The sequence below is a fragment of the Salmo salar genome, chromosome 25, assembly GCF_965601325.2.
Source record: "Salmo salar chromosome 25, fSalSal1, whole genome shotgun sequence".
Classification (NCBI taxonomy): domain Eukaryota; kingdom Metazoa; phylum Chordata; class Actinopteri; order Salmoniformes; family Salmonidae; genus Salmo; species Salmo salar.
Genome location: NC_138315.1, coordinates 12,569,598 through 12,588,949, shown reverse-complemented (window position 1 = coordinate 12,588,949; position 19,352 = coordinate 12,569,598). Strand labels below are relative to the sequence as shown.

General features: G+C 41.4%; 1 protein-coding gene across 3 annotated transcripts in view; it reads left to right on the top strand.

The window, feature by feature from the left end:
• The first annotated feature begins 1,009 nt into the window (after positions 1 to 1,009).
• Positions 1,010 to 19,352, top strand: part of LOC106586165 (pre-mRNA-processing factor 40 homolog A) — a 41,698-nt gene continuing 23,355 nt past the window's right edge. Inside the window, exons 1-14 of one of the 3 annotated variants that reach the window (XM_014173091.3) lie at positions 1,015 to 1,139; positions 2,136 to 2,213; positions 2,325 to 2,468; positions 8,022 to 8,105; positions 9,536 to 9,554; positions 9,652 to 9,674; positions 9,775 to 9,816; positions 10,338 to 10,448; positions 10,686 to 10,806; positions 13,129 to 13,153; positions 13,451 to 13,672; positions 13,932 to 14,037; positions 15,260 to 15,324; positions 15,426 to 15,590. In XM_014173091.3, the coding sequence (XP_014028566.1) occupies positions 1,137 to 1,139; positions 2,136 to 2,213; positions 2,325 to 2,468; positions 8,022 to 8,105; positions 9,536 to 9,554; positions 9,652 to 9,674; positions 9,775 to 9,816; positions 10,338 to 10,448; positions 10,686 to 10,806; positions 13,129 to 13,153; positions 13,451 to 13,672; positions 13,932 to 14,037; positions 15,260 to 15,324; positions 15,426 to 15,590 (1,208 nt within the window). In that variant the 5' untranslated portion in view covers positions 1,015 to 1,136. Of the gene's footprint in view, positions 1,140 to 2,135; positions 2,214 to 2,324; positions 2,469 to 8,021; positions 8,106 to 9,535; positions 9,555 to 9,651; positions 9,675 to 9,774; positions 9,817 to 10,337; positions 10,449 to 10,685; positions 10,807 to 13,128; positions 13,154 to 13,450; positions 13,673 to 13,931; positions 14,038 to 15,259; positions 15,325 to 15,425; positions 15,591 to 19,352 lie in introns of all 3 variants that reach the window. The other 2 variants (XM_014173090.3, XM_014173092.3) reach the window with 2 other exon arrangements.

Below are 19,352 nucleotides of genomic sequence, written 5' to 3'. Positions count from 1 at the left end.
TCCACCAATGCTCCTTATAGGACACATGACTGCACTCTATACTCCTCTGTAAACTGGTCATCTCTGTATACCCATCACAAGACCCACTGGTTGATGCTTATTTATAAAACCCTCTTTGGCTTCACTCCCCCCTATCTGAGATATCTACTGCAGCTCTCATCCTCCACATACAGCACATGTTCTACCAGTCACATTCTGTTAAAGGTCGCCAAAGCACACACATCCCTGGGTAGTTCATCTTTTCAGTTCGCTGCAGCTAGCGACTGGAACGAGCTGCAACAAACACTCAAACTTTACAGTTTTATCTCAATTTCTTCATTCAAAGACTCAATCACGGACACTCTTACTGACAGTTGTGGCTGCTTTGCGTTATGTATTGTTGTCTCTACCTTCTTGCCCTTTGTGCTGTTGTCTGTGCTCAATAATGTTTGTCCCATGTTTTGTGCTGCTACCATGTTGTCCTCCTACCGTGTTGTGTTGCTGCCATGTGTTGTTACCATGTTGTTGTCATGTGTTGTGTTGCTACCAATCTGTGTTGTCACGTGTTGCTGCCTTGCTATGTTGTTGTCTTAGGTCTCTCTTTATGTAGTGTTGTGTTGTCTCTCTTGTCGTGATGTGTGTTTTGTCCTATATATTTTTTAATTTTATTTTTTAATCCACCTCCCTGCAGGGGGCCTTTTGCCTTTTGGTAGGCCATCACTGTAAATAACAATTTGTTCTACACTGACTTGCATAGTTAAACTGTTAAATAAAATCAAATAAATATAAATTCCATTTAGGATTCAGTTTGTTTTGTCCACATAATTGAGGAAACAACATTCTAATGATTTTATGATGGGCTTGTATGTATTTATTTTATTTTTAAAAAGAGGTCATCATGGTCGAACATGTTTAATAGGCATGACATTTAGACATGTGGCTATGAGCTCAAACATGGGTGATTTGTTAGTATTTTTTGTATTTACGGAAAATGTGTTTTCCACCCATGGAATTGCGTTACAGCTTTTTGCGCAATCTGTGGGCAGACGGTCTTCAGAAACGTTGGTTCACCTTTGCCCTTTCATTCAGAAGCAAACTAACCAATCAGATTGTACGTTAATGTAGCGTGGCTACTGGATGCGCATGGTGAAGTCAACATGGTGAGGATAGTTTATTGATAATATTGCCAAATGTTGTATTACTACTAATTCAAATCGCCTACTGTATGATGTGTTCATCATAGACAATTGTTGTATGAATGGGTATAACCCACATAGCTATCTGTATTTAATTATCAGTTAGCTAGCAAGCTAACTAGCATCTATTCCGCTAAAGTTAGCATGCTGTTGTAAGGACACCTTTTTCATAAACTAGCAAAAGTTAAACGAGGCAAGTGGCTAGCGACCTAATGTTATATGTGGAGGATTTAGACGTGTGTGGTGTGAACAAATCACGTGTAGTAGTAGCAGCCATATACTTTGCCAGCTAACTAGCTTATAGCCATCGAAACTAGCTAGCTACAAGATGCAAGTAAGCATTGTGTATGCTGTTGGATAAATAGCCATTTAGCTAACTATCTATCTAGTTAGGAATGACTGAATGTACCTACTATCGACGGTGAAATAATGGCAAGCAGACGCTTCAGCTTCTAGTTAGCTATACCTAGTCGTGGACAGAACTGCGTCTACTGTAACCACAGATGAAAGTTAGTTATCAATCTTTGCTGTAACTGTAACTTAGCTACTGCAGAGTGGAGTTGTCTAGTTGGCTAACTTATTTCGTAGTAGGCTAACCTTGTTCTGTCCAGGGATAGCTCCTTACCTAGCCCAATATGTAATAAATAGGCAAGCTCCTTACCCAGACCACGATAAATTATTCAATAGAAAGAATAGCAAGAACAGAGATCACTGACATATTCAACATTTTAAAAATGTAGGCATATGTAGCAAGATGTTATGGCACATACTAGTAGCATGTGTTATGTAGCTAGTTATTTATATAATGTACAATATCAGTACTTGTATCAGAATGTCTTTATGTACCCTACATCAGTACGCCTCAGTTAAATGTTACTGTGCTTAGCAGTAAAGGACAGATATGCGCCTTATAGTAAAAGTTATAGTAGTAACTGTATTGGGCCTCTTGTTCATGTCCAGTCTTCAGATGATAATAATGGCCAGAGCCAAGCACCTTCTTTTGCTGGGGTCCCACCCTCAGGGATGCCACCACCTTTTGTAAGTTGGTGTTGGAAAATCTTCACTGTGTTCCCAATGGCATCATAAAATGGAGTTACATTGAGTGTGTTGAATCTCACAGCTTTTAAAAAAAACATGTCTCCTGTCTAGATGGGACCACCAGGAATGCCGCCTCATTATCCACCAATGGGAATGCCACCCATGGGACAGAGGCCTCCCAACATGGCTCCCATGCCACCTGGTATGATGCCACCTGGCATGATGCCACCAATGGGAGGGCCACCGATGGGACAGGTGAGCCTACTATCAAGCTTAGATGTCCACTTGTAGTCCCAGAACATAGGCTAGACCTACAGATCAATCATTTTTTTCTTTGTTGGAATTTTCCAGTTTAGCTCTCAACAACCTAACTCACCAATATGTAGCCTCGGGTAATGGTTAAATTTTCATTAAATGGTAGCCTATTGATTTTGGCCTGAGACCTAGAAAATAGAATGTTGGGGTGGGACCAGATTTTAGCTTTGGTTGACTTTCCAGTTACAGTACCTTCTGAAAGTATTCACACCTCTTTTACCTTTTCCACATTTGATTGTTACAAATTGGGATTAAAATGGATTTAATTCAACTTTGTTTATGATCTACTCAAAATACTCATGTCAAAGTGGAAGATTTTTAAAATGCGTTTGAATTTTTTTGGGGGGGATTAATGAGACAAACACTAATAATAACTAATAACTAATAATCTTGATTAGATTGGTATTCAACCTCCTGAGTCAATACATGTTAGAATCACCTTTGGCAGTGATTACAGCTGTAAGTCTAAGAGTTGTGCACATGAGGATTGTACAATATTTGTCAAAACTGTAACTCTGCTACTCAGGAATATTCAATGTCGTCTGGGAAAGCAACTCTAGTCTATATTTGTCCTTGTGTTTAAGGTTATTGTCCTGCTGAAAGGTGAATTTGTCTCCCAGTGTCTGTTGGAAAATAGACTGAACCAGGTTTTCCTCTAGGATTTTGCCTGTGCTCAGCTCTATTCCATTTCTTTGTATACCCCCCAAAAACTCCTTGGTCCTTGCCAATGACAAGCACATCCATAACATGATTCAGCCACCACCATGAGTGAAAATATGAAGAGTGGTACTCAGTGTTGTGGGATTTGCCCCAAGCATGATGCTTTGTATTCAGGAACCCCAAAAATATTCCTGTGTTAGGTTAGTGGCTTATTGCAAACAGGATGCATGTTTTAGAATATTTTTTATTCTTTACATACTTCCTTCTTTTCTCTCTGTCATTTATGTTAGTAATGTGGAGTAACTACAATGTTGTTGATCCATCCTCAGTTTTCTCCTATCGTAGCCATTAAACTCTGTGACTTTTAAAATCACCATTAGCCTTATGGTGAAATCCCTCAGTTGTTTTCTTCCTGTCCAGCAACTGCGTTAGGAAGGACGCCTGTATCTTTGTAGTGACTGACTGGGTGTACTGATAAACCATCCGAAGCGTAATTAATAACTTCACCAGGCTCAAAGTGATGTTTAGTGTCTGCTTTTTGTGTAGGGTACAGAGATGAGGTAGTCAAATCAAAGTTTATTTTCTCACGTGCGCCGAATACAACACACCTTACAGTGAAATGCTTACTTACAGGCTCTAACCAATAGTGCAAAAAAGGTATTAGGTGAACAATAGGTAAGTAAAGAAATAAAACGACAGTAAAAAGACAGGCTATAAAAGTAGTAAGGCTACATACATACACCGGTTAGTCAGGCTGATTGAGATAGTATGTAGATATGGTTAAAGTGACTGCATATATGATGAACAGAGAGTAGCAGTAGCGTAAAAGAGGGGTTGGCGGGTGGTAGTCATTCAAAAATCATGTTAACAACTATTATTGCGCACAGTGAGTCCATACAACTTATTATTACTGCTGAATGTATTTAGGCTTGCCATAACCAATGGGTTGTGTCGTGTCTGACTTCTTTTATGTGATGACAAGCTATTTTATCAAATCGATTACCTAACGTTTGATTGATTACGTGATTAAATTAAACCATGAAACAATGAACTCGTTAATAACCTGGGGCACCACGGAAGGGTTAGTTTATATAGAGCGGCTATACCTAATATCAGTCTCATCTGAATGTCGTAAAATTCTTGGTTATCTGTACGAACCCAGCCTTTACTGTGAATCATCCATACACGAATTGGCTCAATTAATTATTTATTTACTAACTAATTAAACCATTACAGAATATACAATACATAATAACATTATACAGTGAATACCGTCCCCTAGTGGACTAAACAAAAACTGTTTGGTTATAACACGATAGATTCAGAGAGAAGAGAAGGGGGTTTTGGAAGGAAGACTAAGGAACGTGGGTCTCTATCGGACCTGGGAAGCTATTCTTACATAAATACATATGCCACTAACGATAGCTCATTCGGAAAAGCAATGCATTGTATTTACGTGAAGCTGGCTTCGATAGTTGAGCTGGTGAAGTGAGGCTCTGGTTTGCCCAGTCGATGTCGCCATCGTCCTTTGTGGAATCTTCCGGGTCGTCGTCTGAGAGGTTCATGTGGTCTGAGAGGTTCATCTCACTCTGGAGATGCTTCCGCGTCGGTCAGTGTTCTCATACTACATTAGCGCATATGTTCAACTGCATTGTCATATATGCTAGTTTAGTAGGCACTTATTCTTTTAGGCGATCAATAGTTCAGAGTTCATACCATTTCACGTGTGGAGCAAGCTCTCACGTTTCCTGGCATGTAGAGTTGAAATGAGAATTATCCCTTTTAAACGTGAGGACAATTCCTCATGGTATTTATAACTGACGTGACTTTGGGTCACAGGGCTTTTATAGAAATGTAGAAAAGGGGTTGGTTCATCATTTCCAAACAATGCCTGTTCACTTGGGCCTGGCCACTGGCTGGACACGAGTTACCATTTAAACAAACCATTTTAATTTTAGAAGACTTAAATCACATTGTAATCTTTTCAAAAGTATTCTTATACTTCGTTAGACATTTTATCCTACATTCAGATGCAAGCCTCATAACTGAGGAACATGTATAAACAGAGTTAGGGTAATGTGGCTGAATTGTCTTTTCATGAGGTCACAAACATGAAACAAAACGGACCGGGTCACAACTGGCTTCTCCACCGACCGTTTCCACATTCTCTAAATTAGGAATAATGTTTAATTCTCCAATTCGGGAAGGTAGGAGTATTTGGCAGGAGAGTCCCTTTGTCTTACTGTGACACTCTCCATACTGCATGTTGCAAGGGAGAAGAGAGCCTCTGCCAGGAATTGATGACGCTGTTGTAAAGTCATAAAACTGCCCCCTCCTAACGGGAGGGCTAGCTTCATGACAGTAGAATACTTATTATAATTGACTCGACATTTCAGCTTTCAATTTTTTTATGAATTAGTAAAGATTTCAAAAAACATTATTCCACTGCGCTATTGTTTGTATAGATCAGTGGCACAATTTAAATTTATCCCATTTTAAATTCACTCTGTAACACAACAAAATGTGGAAAATGTCAAGGGGTGTGAATACTTTCTGAAGGCACTGTATGCAGGGTAAATTAGAAATGTACATGGCTAGATCATTCTTATATATATTACAGTTGAAGTCAGAGGTTTACATACACCTTAGCCAAATACATTTAAACTCAGTTTTTCACAATTCCTGACATTTAATCCTGGTAAAAATCCCCTGTCTTAGGTCAGTTAGGATCACCACTTTATTTTAAGAATGTGAAATGTCAGAATAATAGTAGAGAGAATGATTTATTTCAGCTTTTATTTATTTCATCACGTTCCCAGTGGGTCAGAAGATTACATACACTCAATTAGTATTTGGTAGCATTGCCTTTAAATTGTTTAACTTGGGTCAAACGTTTCAGGTAGCCTTCCACAAGCTTCCCACAATAAGTTGGGTGAATTTTGGCACATTCCTCCTGACAGAGCTGGTGTAACTGAGTCAGGTTTGTAGGCCTCCTTGCTCGCACACGCTATTTCAATTCTGCCGACAAATGTTCAATGAGATTGAGGTCAGGGCTTTGTGATGGCCACTCCAATACCTTGACTTTGTTGTCCTTAAGCCATTTTGCCACAACTTTGGAAGTATGCTTGGGGTCATTGTCCATTTGGAAGACCCATTTGTGACCAAGCTTTAACTTCCTGACTGATGTCTTGAGATGTTGCTTCAATATATCCACATAATTTTCCTTACACATGATGCCATCAATTTTGTGAAGTGCACCAGTCCCTCCTGCAGCAAAGCACCCCACAACATGATGCTGCCACTCCTGTGCTTCACAGTTGGGATGGTGTTCTTCGGCTTGTAAGCCTCCCCCTTTTTCCTCCAAACATAACGTTGGTCATTATGGCCAAACAGTTCTATTTTTGTTTCATCAGACCAGAGGATATTTCTCCAAAAACCGTAGTCTGGCTTTTGTATGGTGATTTTGGAGAAGCCTTTCAGGTTATGTCGATATAGGACTCATTTTACTGTGGATATAGATACTTTTGTACCTGTTTCCTCCAGCATCTTCACATGGTCCTTTGCTGTTGTTCTGGGATTGATTTGCACTTTTCAAACCAAAGTACGTTCATCTCTAGGAGACAGAACGCATCTCCTTCCTGAGTGGTATGACGGCTGCGTGGTCCCAAGGTGTTTATACTTGCGTACTATTGTTTGTACAGATGAACGTGGTACCTTCATGCGTTTGGAAATTGCTCCCAAGAATGAATCAGACTTGTGGAGGTCTACAATTCTTTTTCTGAGGTCTTGGCTGATTTGTTTTGATTTTCCCATGATGTCAAGCAAAGAGGCACAGAGTTTGAAGGTAGGCTTTGAAATACATCCACAGGTATGCCTCCAATTGACTCAAATTATGTCAATTAGCCTATCAGAAGCTTCTAAAGCCATAACATCATTTTGGGGAATTTTCCAAGCTGTTTAAAGGCACAGTCAACTTAGTGTATGTAAACTTCTGGCCCAGTGGAATTGTGATGCGGTGAATTATAAGTGAAATTATCTGTCTGTAAACAATTGTTGGAAAAATTACTTGGAATGCATAAAGTAGATGTCCTAACCGACTTGCCAAAACTATAGTTTAAAAAGAAATTTGTGGAGTGGTTGAACAATTAGTTTTAGTGACTCCGAAGTGTATGTAAACTTCCGACTTCAACTGTATTTTACATATTTCTGCTGTTTGGAAGAGAATAGGATCTTATGCAGAAACATATGTTGTTAGGACAAGTCTATGTATGTTTGTGCACATGGAATTCAGTGATCTATATTTACTATAGTTTAATGAGGCAATACAAATATGATTTGACTTAAATTATGGGGCATTTAGTTAACTAAAATGGCCCTCAGTGTTTGTCATTTTGACAATAACTAGACAATCATTTTTCAAATGACAAACATTTGCTTTATTGTTTTTAGTAAAAATGATTAAGACTAGACTAAGTCTTAGAAATAGTGCCAAACTTAACACTGGCGTGGGCACACACATATTTCAATCACTTTGGTTATACTACTTGCAGTCATCATGTGCGATTCCATTATCCGAATGAAAAGGGTGTGATCTAGGATGTGTCTGATCCAGCTGCCTTACTGGGGAATGGGGCTCAGGAGGTGGCGAGGCGCTGCAGATTGTAGCGTCACTGCTTCAGATTACAAGCCGTAGCTCGATTTGCTCCGTAAAAGACCGTCATTCAGTCGCACCCCCGCCACGGCGTCTCTCACTGTGTATTAATACCCAGCGTGCGCCAGGCGGGAGGGAAATGAACGAGTCAGATGAATATTTCATGATAACTCTTTTATTAGATGCCAGGCATGATGCCACCTATGATGCCCGGGATGATGATGCCACCTCGCATGCCAGCTGCGACGATGCAGCCAACAGGACCGGTAAACCTACTCGCCTTACTGTTCTGCTTCACACTTTAAAAATAGAGCCCGCAAGCTGTCACGACTGACATTAGCATAACTAACACGGCAAAGTGTAGGAACACTTACCAATATAGACATAGGCCACCAATATAGAGGGATTAATATATGCATCACACAACCTGAATGTGTACACCCCATCTCCATATTAAGTATACACTCCTCATTATAAAAATGTAATTAGGCAACTTATTTTCCACTTTGAATCTGCATGTACACTTTATTTCTTCATTTAAGACAATACCATATTGGTTGTTTCTTCCTCTTGTATTCCTGCCTCAACAATCTATTATCAAATGATTATTTGGTGTTGTGTTAGGAAGAGTATTTCTGTTTGTTTGCTTTGGATCAATGCTATCTCAAACAAATACCATTTGTATCTCAGTAGACTTTCAAAGGGACAAGATCATTTCAATCTTAAATTGGAGAAAAGTAAAAGACAATGGAACATTTCCTCCTATAAGTAGACGGTTGAGTAAGTTATGAAATGGTCCTCTATATTTTACTCTGTTTTGCTTTCGACAGCAGCCAGCTGTTTAACTCGATGCACTTAGCGCTGCCAAATAAACGTTTCACTTGTCAATTGGGACGCATCAAGACTCCAGAGATGTTTGTCTTTACGTTGGAAGCTCCGTGGTACTTCACGTTAGAAGCTCAAAGGTCAAGTGTTGTGTTAAAGAGCAACTGCCCCTAAAAACCAATGTGGCATCAATGAGTCAACCATTTTATTATACAGTAAAAATGGACTACAAAGTGAAAATAGAATAATTTTGTTCATAAATTCAGCCTCGTCCAAAACGGAGTTTTGTGAGACTTGTAGTTATAACAACGTAAATTAAGGTTGGGTTTGTTTCAATTCTGCCCACAGCTGGCAGCACACAAGTAATCATCCATTTGGAATATAGCTGCATGCTACTTGAACTTAATGCCTGTTGTAAATTTGGGTTGACTTTGGATATCCTTATGGGGCAGTTAGAGACCATCTCTAAATTACACAATGTACATGGTACAATATGTTAATTTAAATAGCTCCAAATTTCACTTACTTAAAAACCTCAACCCAACTATAAATTGTAGAAATGCATATGCATCTATTGAAAGCATTCAATGACAACTAAAAGGTGTGCAACATGAAAATATTGTCTCATTTACATTGTGTAATTTATTGACGGCCCCTAAACTAGCCCCAGAGAGAGGCTATTCAAAGTCAAAACAACTTTGCTTCAGACCATCCGGCTGAAGCTAATTAGCTAAACAATTTAGTTCACTCTTTCCACCTGCGAACACACACACGAGACACCCACATGAAACCACACCAGGAAGTTTTCCTGTAATGAAGCAAATTTGTGTCATAATAATTTTGTTAATTAATGAAGATATCACTTCCACAGCCTGGAGTGGACACAACTGGTAAGGCTTAAAACAACATATTCTTGAAAAAAATACAAATAAATTGATAATCTGAGTGATTTTAATGAATTGTAATTATTGCGTTGTTTTTTTATAGTCACCGCTGTGCCTGGAACAGTTGTAAGTACAACCTATTTTCTGTGGATAAGTTAATTTAGTGTAATGATTCTAGCACTATCTAAATTACCGACCCTACTATAATACATCTGTTGTTCAACAGGGTACCACAAATGGCTCGCCACAGGATGACCAACCAAAGAATGTTAGTGAACATGTCTTTAAGTGGAAGCCTTTACTCTTCCTAACCTCAAATGAACCATTGTTTTCTGTCTGAAAGATATAGCCTTAAAGGAAAGATTCACCCATTTTGAATGTTATATTGTTTTTGTGCGGCTCTGAGCGATGTTCTGTCAATTCCCGCGGTAATTTCATGTTTTCGTGTATATCTGAGCTATTGCCGTTCAAGCAGGCAGAAATTCAGACGTTTATGACAAGTTTTGCTTAATACGAATAGCTCAGATAAACATGAAATTATCCCGGGAATCGATAAAACATCACTCAGAGATCCACAAAAAAATGATGTCCCTGTAAAAATAAAATAAACTCAACTCAAATAAATAAACTAAACTCATATAACACTCAATGGGTGATTCTATCCTTTAAAAACTTTGACTTACTGCTTGCTTAAGGCTTTGAAATATAAGAATTTCCTTGGAAATTTAGAATTTTTATCACAGTGCCACCTGTTGTCGAGTGCTTAAGGCAAAGTGTTGTCATCCTCAGAAGTCTGTGTGGACAGAACATAAGTCTCTGGATGAGAAGACCTACTACTACAACACAGAGACCAAGCAGTCTTCCTGGGAAAAGCCCGACGACCTGAAATCTCCTGCAGAAGTAAGGCCACACACATAATGGCAAGGTCCCAAATGACACCCTATTCCCATAGAGCTCTGGTCAAAAGTAGTGCACTATATAGGGAAAGGGTGCCATTTGGGGGACACCACTATCCTTCCCACACTGTTTTTGCATTAACACCACTATCCATTCCCAGACTCTAGCTGCTGCCACAATTTGTCCCCACTGTATTGTGGACCGTGTCTAGATGTACTATTTTCGCTTTGTGTTTTGCAGCAAATGCTGTCTAGATGCCAATGGAAGGAGTATAAATCAGACAATGGGAAGGCGTACTACTACAACTCCCACACTAAGGAGTCCCGGTGGACCAAACCCAAAGAGCTTGAAGATCTGGAAGGTGAGCGGTCATTAAATGATCCTTTTCTAATCTACTGGAACGAACCGGGCCCGTATCCTCAAAGCATCTCAGAAAAGTTCAAACCTGTTTTAAATCAAAAAAGCTCCCAGCTCAGTGTAGGTTTTAGGATGATGTTAAGACACTGCCCAGACAAACTCTGAGCCAAGAGTAAAATCAACTCCTAAAAGTTTCTCAGCTCATATCACAACATTTTGAGGTACCGCAAAGGAAAGATAGTGACAGTGACATTGTTGCAAATGATGGTGAACCAATCGCGATGAGGCATCGTCAGCTGTAAACTCTATAGCACACTTCAGACAACCACGGTGAATGTGACTGTACATCAAACGTTGCAATGTTAAGTGAATAACATGATGTAAGTAATTGAAAGAAACGGATTTGTTTATTAGCCTACTGGTTATAAGTATTAGGCATATCATGTGAAATTGGCCTTGTGAAATCATTGTCAAAAGCGCTAGAGATACTGTCGCATGTACGGTACATTCGGAAAGTATTCAGACCCCTAGACTTTTCCCACATTTTGTTACGTTACAGCCTTGTTCTAAATCATTTCCCCCCTCATCAATCTACACACAATACCCCATAATGACAAAGCAAAAACAGGTTTTTAGACATATTTTTGCTAAGCTTTTTTGATTTTAATTAAACGGCAATATGACATTTACATAAGTATTCAGACCCTTTACTCAGTACTTTGTTGAAGCACCTTTGGCAGTGATTACAGCCTCAAGTCTCCTTGGGTATGACGCTACAAGCTTGGCACACCTGTATTTGGGGAGTTTTTCCCATTCTATACAGATCCTCTCATTCTCTGTCAGGTTGGATGGGGAGCGTTGCTGCACAGCTATTTTCAGGTCTCTCCAGAGATGTTCGATCCGGTTCAACTCCGGGTTCTGGCTTGACCATTCAAGGACATTCAGATAGTTGTACAGAAACCTCTCCTGTGTTGTCTTGGCTGTGTGCTTAGGGTCGTTGTCCTGTTGGAAGGTGAACCTTCACCCCAGTCTGAGGTCCTGAGCAGGTTTTCGAGCAGGTTTTCATCAAGGATCTCTCTGTACTTTGCTCCTTTCATCTTTGCCTCAATTCTGACTAGTCTCCCATTCCCTACTGCTGAAAATTATCCCCACAGCATGATGTTGGCACAACTATGCTTCACCGTAGGGATGGTGCCAAGTTTCTTCCAGACGTAATGCTTGGCATTCAGGCCAAAGAGTTCAGTCTTGGTTTCATCAGACCAGAGAATCTTGTTTCTCATGGTCTGAGAGTCCTTTAGGTGCCTTTTAGCAAACTCCAAGCGGACTGTCATGTGCCTTTCACTGAGGAGTGGCTTCCGTCTGGCCACTCTGCCATAAAGGCCTGATTGGTGGAGTGCTGCAGAGATGGTTGTCCTTCTTAAAGGTTCTCCTATCTTCATAGAGGAACTCTGGAGCTCTGTTAGAAGGGACCATCGGGTGCTTGGTCACCTCCCTGACCAAGGCCCTTCTCCCCCAGGCAGCCAGCTCTAGGAAGAGTCTTAGTGGTTCTTGTAGACTTTCAATGCTGCAGAAATGTTTTGGTACCCTTCCCCAGATCAGTGCCTCGACACAATCCTGTCTCGGAGCTCTACGGACAATTCCTTAGACCTCATGGTTTGGTTTTTGCTCTGACATGCACTGTCAACTGTGGGACCTTTTATATAGACAGGTGTGTGCCTTTCTAAATCATGTCCAATCAATTGAATTTGGCAAAGGTAGACTCCAATCAAGTTGTAGATACATCTCAAGGATGATCAATGGAAACAGGATGCACCTGAGCTCAATTTCGAGTCTCATAGCAAAGAGCCATGAAATAAAGGTTAAATTAAAAAAAAAAAAAACTTAGAAATATAAAAACTTATTTTTAGCAACTCCAAAGCAATTGCATGTGGGGCAGGAACCACTGACTCGCTGCACTTTTCTATTATCAAGACGCCTGCTGCAACTGGTTAGGACCGCTCATGAGGTGTCCTAAATATCTGTCAACTAGGTGTGACCCATAAGAGTAGGAGTAAAATGTCTCTTCTCAGCTCTTAGGGCCAATTTTCTACTCCTAAGACGCTTTGTGGATACGGGCCCTGGCCAGGGGAAGCATTTACTCATCCTTTAGACCAGTGTAAATGGCAGCGGTGCCGTCAATGGACATTGATCAGCTATTGGTAATGATAGATCAGCCAGCACTTTGCACAAACTCCTCTTAATGGCATTCATTCTTAAAAATGAAATGAGTTCCTAGAAGTATCCTGCGTAGGCATTGTTAACATGCGTTTCTCTTCTTTTTTTCTAGCCATGATAAAAGCTGAGGAGAATGGGTAAGAGCTGCTTATTATTACCCGTGCTCAACAAACTTTGTTGCCAAAGCATTTTACTTTGTATCACAGCCAGTTACTTTTTAGCGCATAAAAGATCTTTGTAGATGACGGAACACGTTTAGCTTCATCAAATGAATCCTTTTAATATTTCGATCTATTATTTACAGATATGTGTCAGTGGAATGACCTAATTAGTTTTGACGTATTTGAGAGGCACTCTCCTGTTATGTCTAACAACAACATGGTGGATGATGCTGAATGAAGGTCCACCGTCAATAATAACCAAACTGATTACAGGATGGCAGAGGTAGGTGCTCCTGGCACTGTCATCACCCCCAACCTTCAGCTCGACAGCGCTGCTTCGATGGCGACCATGATGATGGAAATACCGGCCATGAGGCCAGCTACAACCGTCTCAGTGGAACAGATGTCCCTGGTGCCCATGCTTGTAGCTGAGGTCAACGCTGACTCGCCTGTCAACTCCACAGAGGACTTGGCCGGTATGGAGGCCTCAGCCAGGTTGGTACTACAGACAGACCCTTTAACCCCAGAGAGTTTAGAAACAGGCTCCCCGCACGGGCTTACAATGAACTCACCAGGAATATCAAGAAAGCACTGACCTTTTAACCTATTTCCCCATCTCATATTTTAATCTTTGTCTGCCAATAAAACTTCAAAATACCCCCAAAATATTTTAGACTACCAAAAACCTGATGTTGTTTTTATCTTAGGACAATGTTAAGGTCTTTCTCTTCCTTTCTGTCTTTCTTTTCTTTAGTAATGACACCTCAAAAGAGGAGAGGCCAGAGCTAGTGAAGAAAACGTACAAGTGGAACACGAAAGAAGAGGCCAAGCAGGCCTTCAAAGAGCTCCTGAAGGAGAAGGTGATCATTCCAGATGGGTTTTCATTACTCTCCGGCTGCTCAGTCGGGGCTCCTGCATGAATCATCAGCATGCATCATCCCAATGATCGTTTCGAAATTACAATCTGAACATTACATCAATATAACGCGCACATAAAGGCAAAGCACGGTCATCGACTGTGTCCATGAAGCCCCGAAGCTCTGCTAGCTAGACGCCATCATGAATCACACCCACACACTTCTGTCTGAGAAGCACTCTCATTGGGTTTGTAAATAAGGTGCTCGACGCGCTGTTATGACTTGACTGTAATAAAGCTGGAGTGTCCTCCCGACCTAAAGATTGTTTACCAAAATGGCCCTCTTGGACTCTAATTAATCCATCTCGCTCAGCGTGAGCACTCTCCGGTCTTTCGCATGATTGCTAAGCCTCGCCGCTCCTCCTGTTGCCATTGTGGCGACGGATGTGTTGTTTTTGACCAAGGTGGCTCGGCGTAGCTATATTTAGGTATTTTTAATTTGGCACACAACGCTCTCCTCTGAGATTGCTCCTTGCCGTTTCCCTGCGAGCTCTTAATGCCTCTGTCTTTGTGATTGCCGTTATTGGATGAAAACACATGTCCGGATTAGGACAGCGGAGATTGACGTGATCCGCTGGATTAGAATAACTCTGGTTGGGTTTTGAAATAACAGTCTATTCCCAGTTTAGTGCACTACTTTTGACCAGGGCCCATAGCCTAACTAGTGCATTATATAGGGGATAGGGTGCCATTTGGGGGGAGGGGGCCTGTGACGAGGCAAATGCATGCCCAGAAATAATCTGTTCATAATGGATGGAGTCACTCTCTTGGAGACAGACGGACAAAAAGTCCACTTAACGTAAGCTTTCTCTCTGTGGCATTTCTTTATATTATTGGCACTCCACCCGTCTTAACCCCCGCAACTATTAGTAATTAAGGATAATGAATCGCCATGCCTGGAACAAGTCAGAGAATCGCATCACCACTCCTTGTTGCATCTTTCAGATAGGCTACACATGCCTCTACACGGGTGCATAGATTCAATACATAGGCTACTCCCAGCATAATCTATTGTTTACTGTTGATGGAAATGTGAGCTGCCCTCATACACAGCTTTACTATATATGAGCTGTGATGCAGATTATACAGCTGGGTTGATTTGTGTTGACTAGAGTACTTTATATATGAATCAAATCTTAAAGCTCGATGTACTCTTTAAATTTCAGGGCGTTTCATCCAGTGCGTCTTGGGAACAAGCCATGAAAATGATCATCAATGACCCACGCTACAGGTACCCACCCACTTCCTCGGTTTACTGATTATGCGAATGTTCGTCCATGAATATTAAACAATGTCTCTAACCAGCTGTTTGTCCCTATTTCTCATTTGAAGTGCTCTGCCGAAATTAAGTGAGAAAAAGCAGGCCTTCAATGCTTACAAGGTGCAGACAGAGAAAGAGGAGAAGGAGGAGACTAGGATCAAGTACAAGGAGTCCAAGGAAACGTATCAGCGATTTTTGGAAAACCACGAGAAAATGACATCTACAACCAGATACAAGTAAGTACCTTTCTTGGTAAAGTCAAGTTGCGTCCCAAATGCTACCCTATTCCCTATATAAGGCACTGCTTTTGACCAGGGCCCATAAGCTTGGGATGCAGGCCTCAGTCTATACTTCTACGTTTCTGTCATTGATATGTGCTTCCTGGAGTTGCTAATATGTGGAGATATTGAGATAATCAATAAAATTATATAAAAAAGATGAAGTTATTTAAGCAATATGGCCAGAGGGAGTGTGGTATATGGCCAATATACAACGGCTAAGGGCTGTTCTCAGGCACGATGCATTATAAACTGGGTGGTTCAAACCCTGAATGCTGATTGGCTGACAGCCGTGGTATATCAGGACGTATGCCACGGGTATGACAAAACATATATTTTTTTACTCTTCTAATTTCATTGGTAACCAGTTTATAACTAGGTTCGATGTTTGGGCTCCTGAGTGGCGTAGCACTGCATCTCAGTGCTAGAGGCGTCACTGCAGACCCTGGTTCGATTCCAGGCTGTATCACAACCCGGCCGCGATTGGGAGTCCCATAGGGCGGCGCACAATTGGCCCAGCGTCGCCGGGGTAGGCCGTCATTGTAAATAAGAATTTGTTCTTAACTGACTTGCCTATTTAAATAAAGGTAAAATAATAATAATAGCAATAAGGCACCTCGGGGTTTGTGGTATATGGCCAATATACCAAAGCTAAGGACTGTATCCAGGCACTCTGCGTTGCGTCGTGCTCAACAGCCCTTAGCAGCGGTATATTGACATATACCACAAACCCCCGAGGTGCCCTATTGCTTAATTATATGGCCAGAGCACCAATAATATACCCCCACTTAATCATCGACGCTGACCATTCCGTTGTGCAGTTGTGGTCAGTCCATGGCCCATATCTAGCCATACCAGACTTATTATTAGCAGGGGGGAAAAAATGTTTTATTGTCACGTACACCGGATAGGTGCAGTGAAGTGTGTTGTTTTACAGGCTCAGCCATAGTAGTACGGCGCCCCTGGAGCAAATGAGTGTTTAAGTGCCTTGCTCAAGGGCACATCCACAGGTGTTTTTACCTCTTCGGCTCGGGTATTTGAACCAGCGACCTTTCGGTTACTGGCCCAACGCTTTAACTGCTAGGCTACCTGCTGCCTGACAAATTTTAATAGCTGAGTAAACACTAGTAGTACACAGACAGAATAAATCACAGGCGGGTTGGCTTCTGAACTTCCCCATCCATCCCTAAAACAAAACATTGCTTTATCAGATGGGTTGTAGCATTTTGACTTCCCCTGCATGTGAATCCACCACATTACCACGCAGGCTCTCTCTCTCTCCCCCTACTCGCTCGCTCTCCCCCCTACCCCTCTCCTGTCTGTCTTTCTGGGTGTGAAAGTCACTGACATGGCTCCAGGCGAAGTGATCGACCTTGACAACCGGCCAGTTTGGAGGCCACGGGCTGGTGTTGTCGCGGCGACTCGATGTTGTGTGTACGCGCTGGGCTGGCCTAAGACGAACAGCTGGGGGGGTGACATCAGGGTCGTCTGACTGTGTCGTCATTCCTTTTCATGTTTTTAGGACCCACTCATTCTAGAAGTACTACTACTCTACTGGCCTCACTGGTAGCATGGAGATAATGAACTTGATATGGTTTCACCGCGTCGTGACGTATTTTGAATACACGTTTCTTCTCATGAAGAATTGTAGGCAAATGTTATGTCTTGTAAAAGTTGAAATTCAAATGGACCTTTTTTTGGACAATTGTAATCATCTCAAACAATAGCAGCAGTGCTTTGAGCTGGGCGAGCAGCAATAGTGATGGTTTTAGCTTGTGTAATGCTGCCCCCGTGGGGAGCAAAGTGTCATTGCATTTGGAGTCTGGATTTCCAACTTATTCCTTACTGATTTTGGGAATCTTGCAAACGGGATATCTGAAAACCTGGGAATTTTAGGAAAGTTAGCGGAATTTCGCAACCCTATTTGTCATGCATGACATTTTTCTTTTTATCGAGAGAGAGGGAGGTCATGAGCAGATGAGCTCCCACATTTTTCAGCATGTTTTAAAAAAAAAAAAATAGATTTGGAGTTAGCAGGGACATATACAGAATGCTACCCTAAACAACATAACAACGGAATTACCTGGAATTATCTGGAATGATTCCTACACCCAAGGATTATTATTCCCAACTACACAGCAAATGCTCTGGGAAACAAACAGAAACCTGAAAACACCATCCAACCTGGAGCCGAGTGAGCAATGTTTAGTCTGAAGCTATTTTATACTTTCAAAAGCCAAGAAAAATACATTACAAGGATATATTTGACTTTATATGGACTGAAAGCTATCAAACTTTTCTAGGACAAAGAGATACAACTTGTGAAGATACTGACGTGTGAAGCAAGAGGTGTCGAAGCCTTTGAGCCCAACAAACGGCAGTCTACCCCACCCAAACCCAGAGGCCTAGAAGCCCCCTCCTGCTGTTCAGAGACTGGCATTTTCTACAAGAAATCTGCCTCCAGAAATAAAAGCTTCTCCCAAGTGGATGTGACACCTACTCCCTTTTCCTGCTGCACTGCTGCTTGGATTCCACCTGGCAATCTGTTCACCGTCTGCCCTGGTTGCCCCTTCCTCTCTCCAAAGCTTTCGCTCGCCTCCAGCACTGTTGGGGCGAGTGACTCTGAACTTACTATGGTTAGCCCCAAGTCATTATATATATATAAAAAAAAAAAGAATCTTGTGCATTTCGCTATTTGCCTCATGACTCCTGCATGCTTTGTTGACTACGAACTTTCTTTACCCAACCGTGGGACAGACTATGTTTGTTCCCACACATCTCTCGCTGGCTTTATATTCATGTTACCTGATGAAATTGCTGTACAATATGATCTTGTTGCCATCTGATGCACATTCAGATGTCATAAATCAGCACTGCAGAGCTCTCCTTGTACTATGCCGTGCCGTGATTGTATTACTGTTGATGATATCTGGAAATGTGCATGTACACGCTGGCCCATCTATAGTTGCTGGCCCCAATTCTGACTTGTGTTCTGATATCTGCTTCACTGATTTCTGCTCTTGTAAAAAGCCTGGGTTTTCTGCCCGTTAACACTAGAAGCTTATTACCGAAAATGGATCAATTGAAAGTGTGGGTTCAAAGCTCCAATCCAGATGTGTTGGTCATTACTGAGACGTGGTTAAGGAAGAGCGTTTTGAATACAGATGTTAACCTTTCTGGTCATTACCTTTTTTGGCAAGTCCGATCTTCCAAAGGTGGGGGCGTGGCAATCTTTACCAAGGACCACCTTCAGTGCTCGGTTGTCTCCACCAAGTCTATCCCCAAACAATGTGATTTGCTGGTTTTAAGTATTCAACTTTCAAATAGCTCTTTGTTGACTGTTGCTGGGTGCTATCGTCCTCCATCAGCACCGGGCTGTACCCTACCTGCCCTAAGCTCTCACCTGGCCCCTTACACTAAGTCTAAATTTGTCTTCCTAGGTGACCTAAACTGGGACATGCTTAAACCACCTGACCAAGTCCTAAAGTAATGAGACTCCCTAAATCTTTCTCAGATTACCAATCCCACGACGTATGACTCAAAACACCCAGAAAAGGCTACTCTTCTTGATGTTATCCTCACAAATAATCCTGATAGGTATCAGTCTGGTGTTTTCTGTATTGACCTTAGTGATCACTGTTTTACAGCCTGTGTTTGTAATGGCTGCTCAGTGAAACGACCTGTCCTGATTTGTCATAGACGCTTGCTAAAAAACTTTAG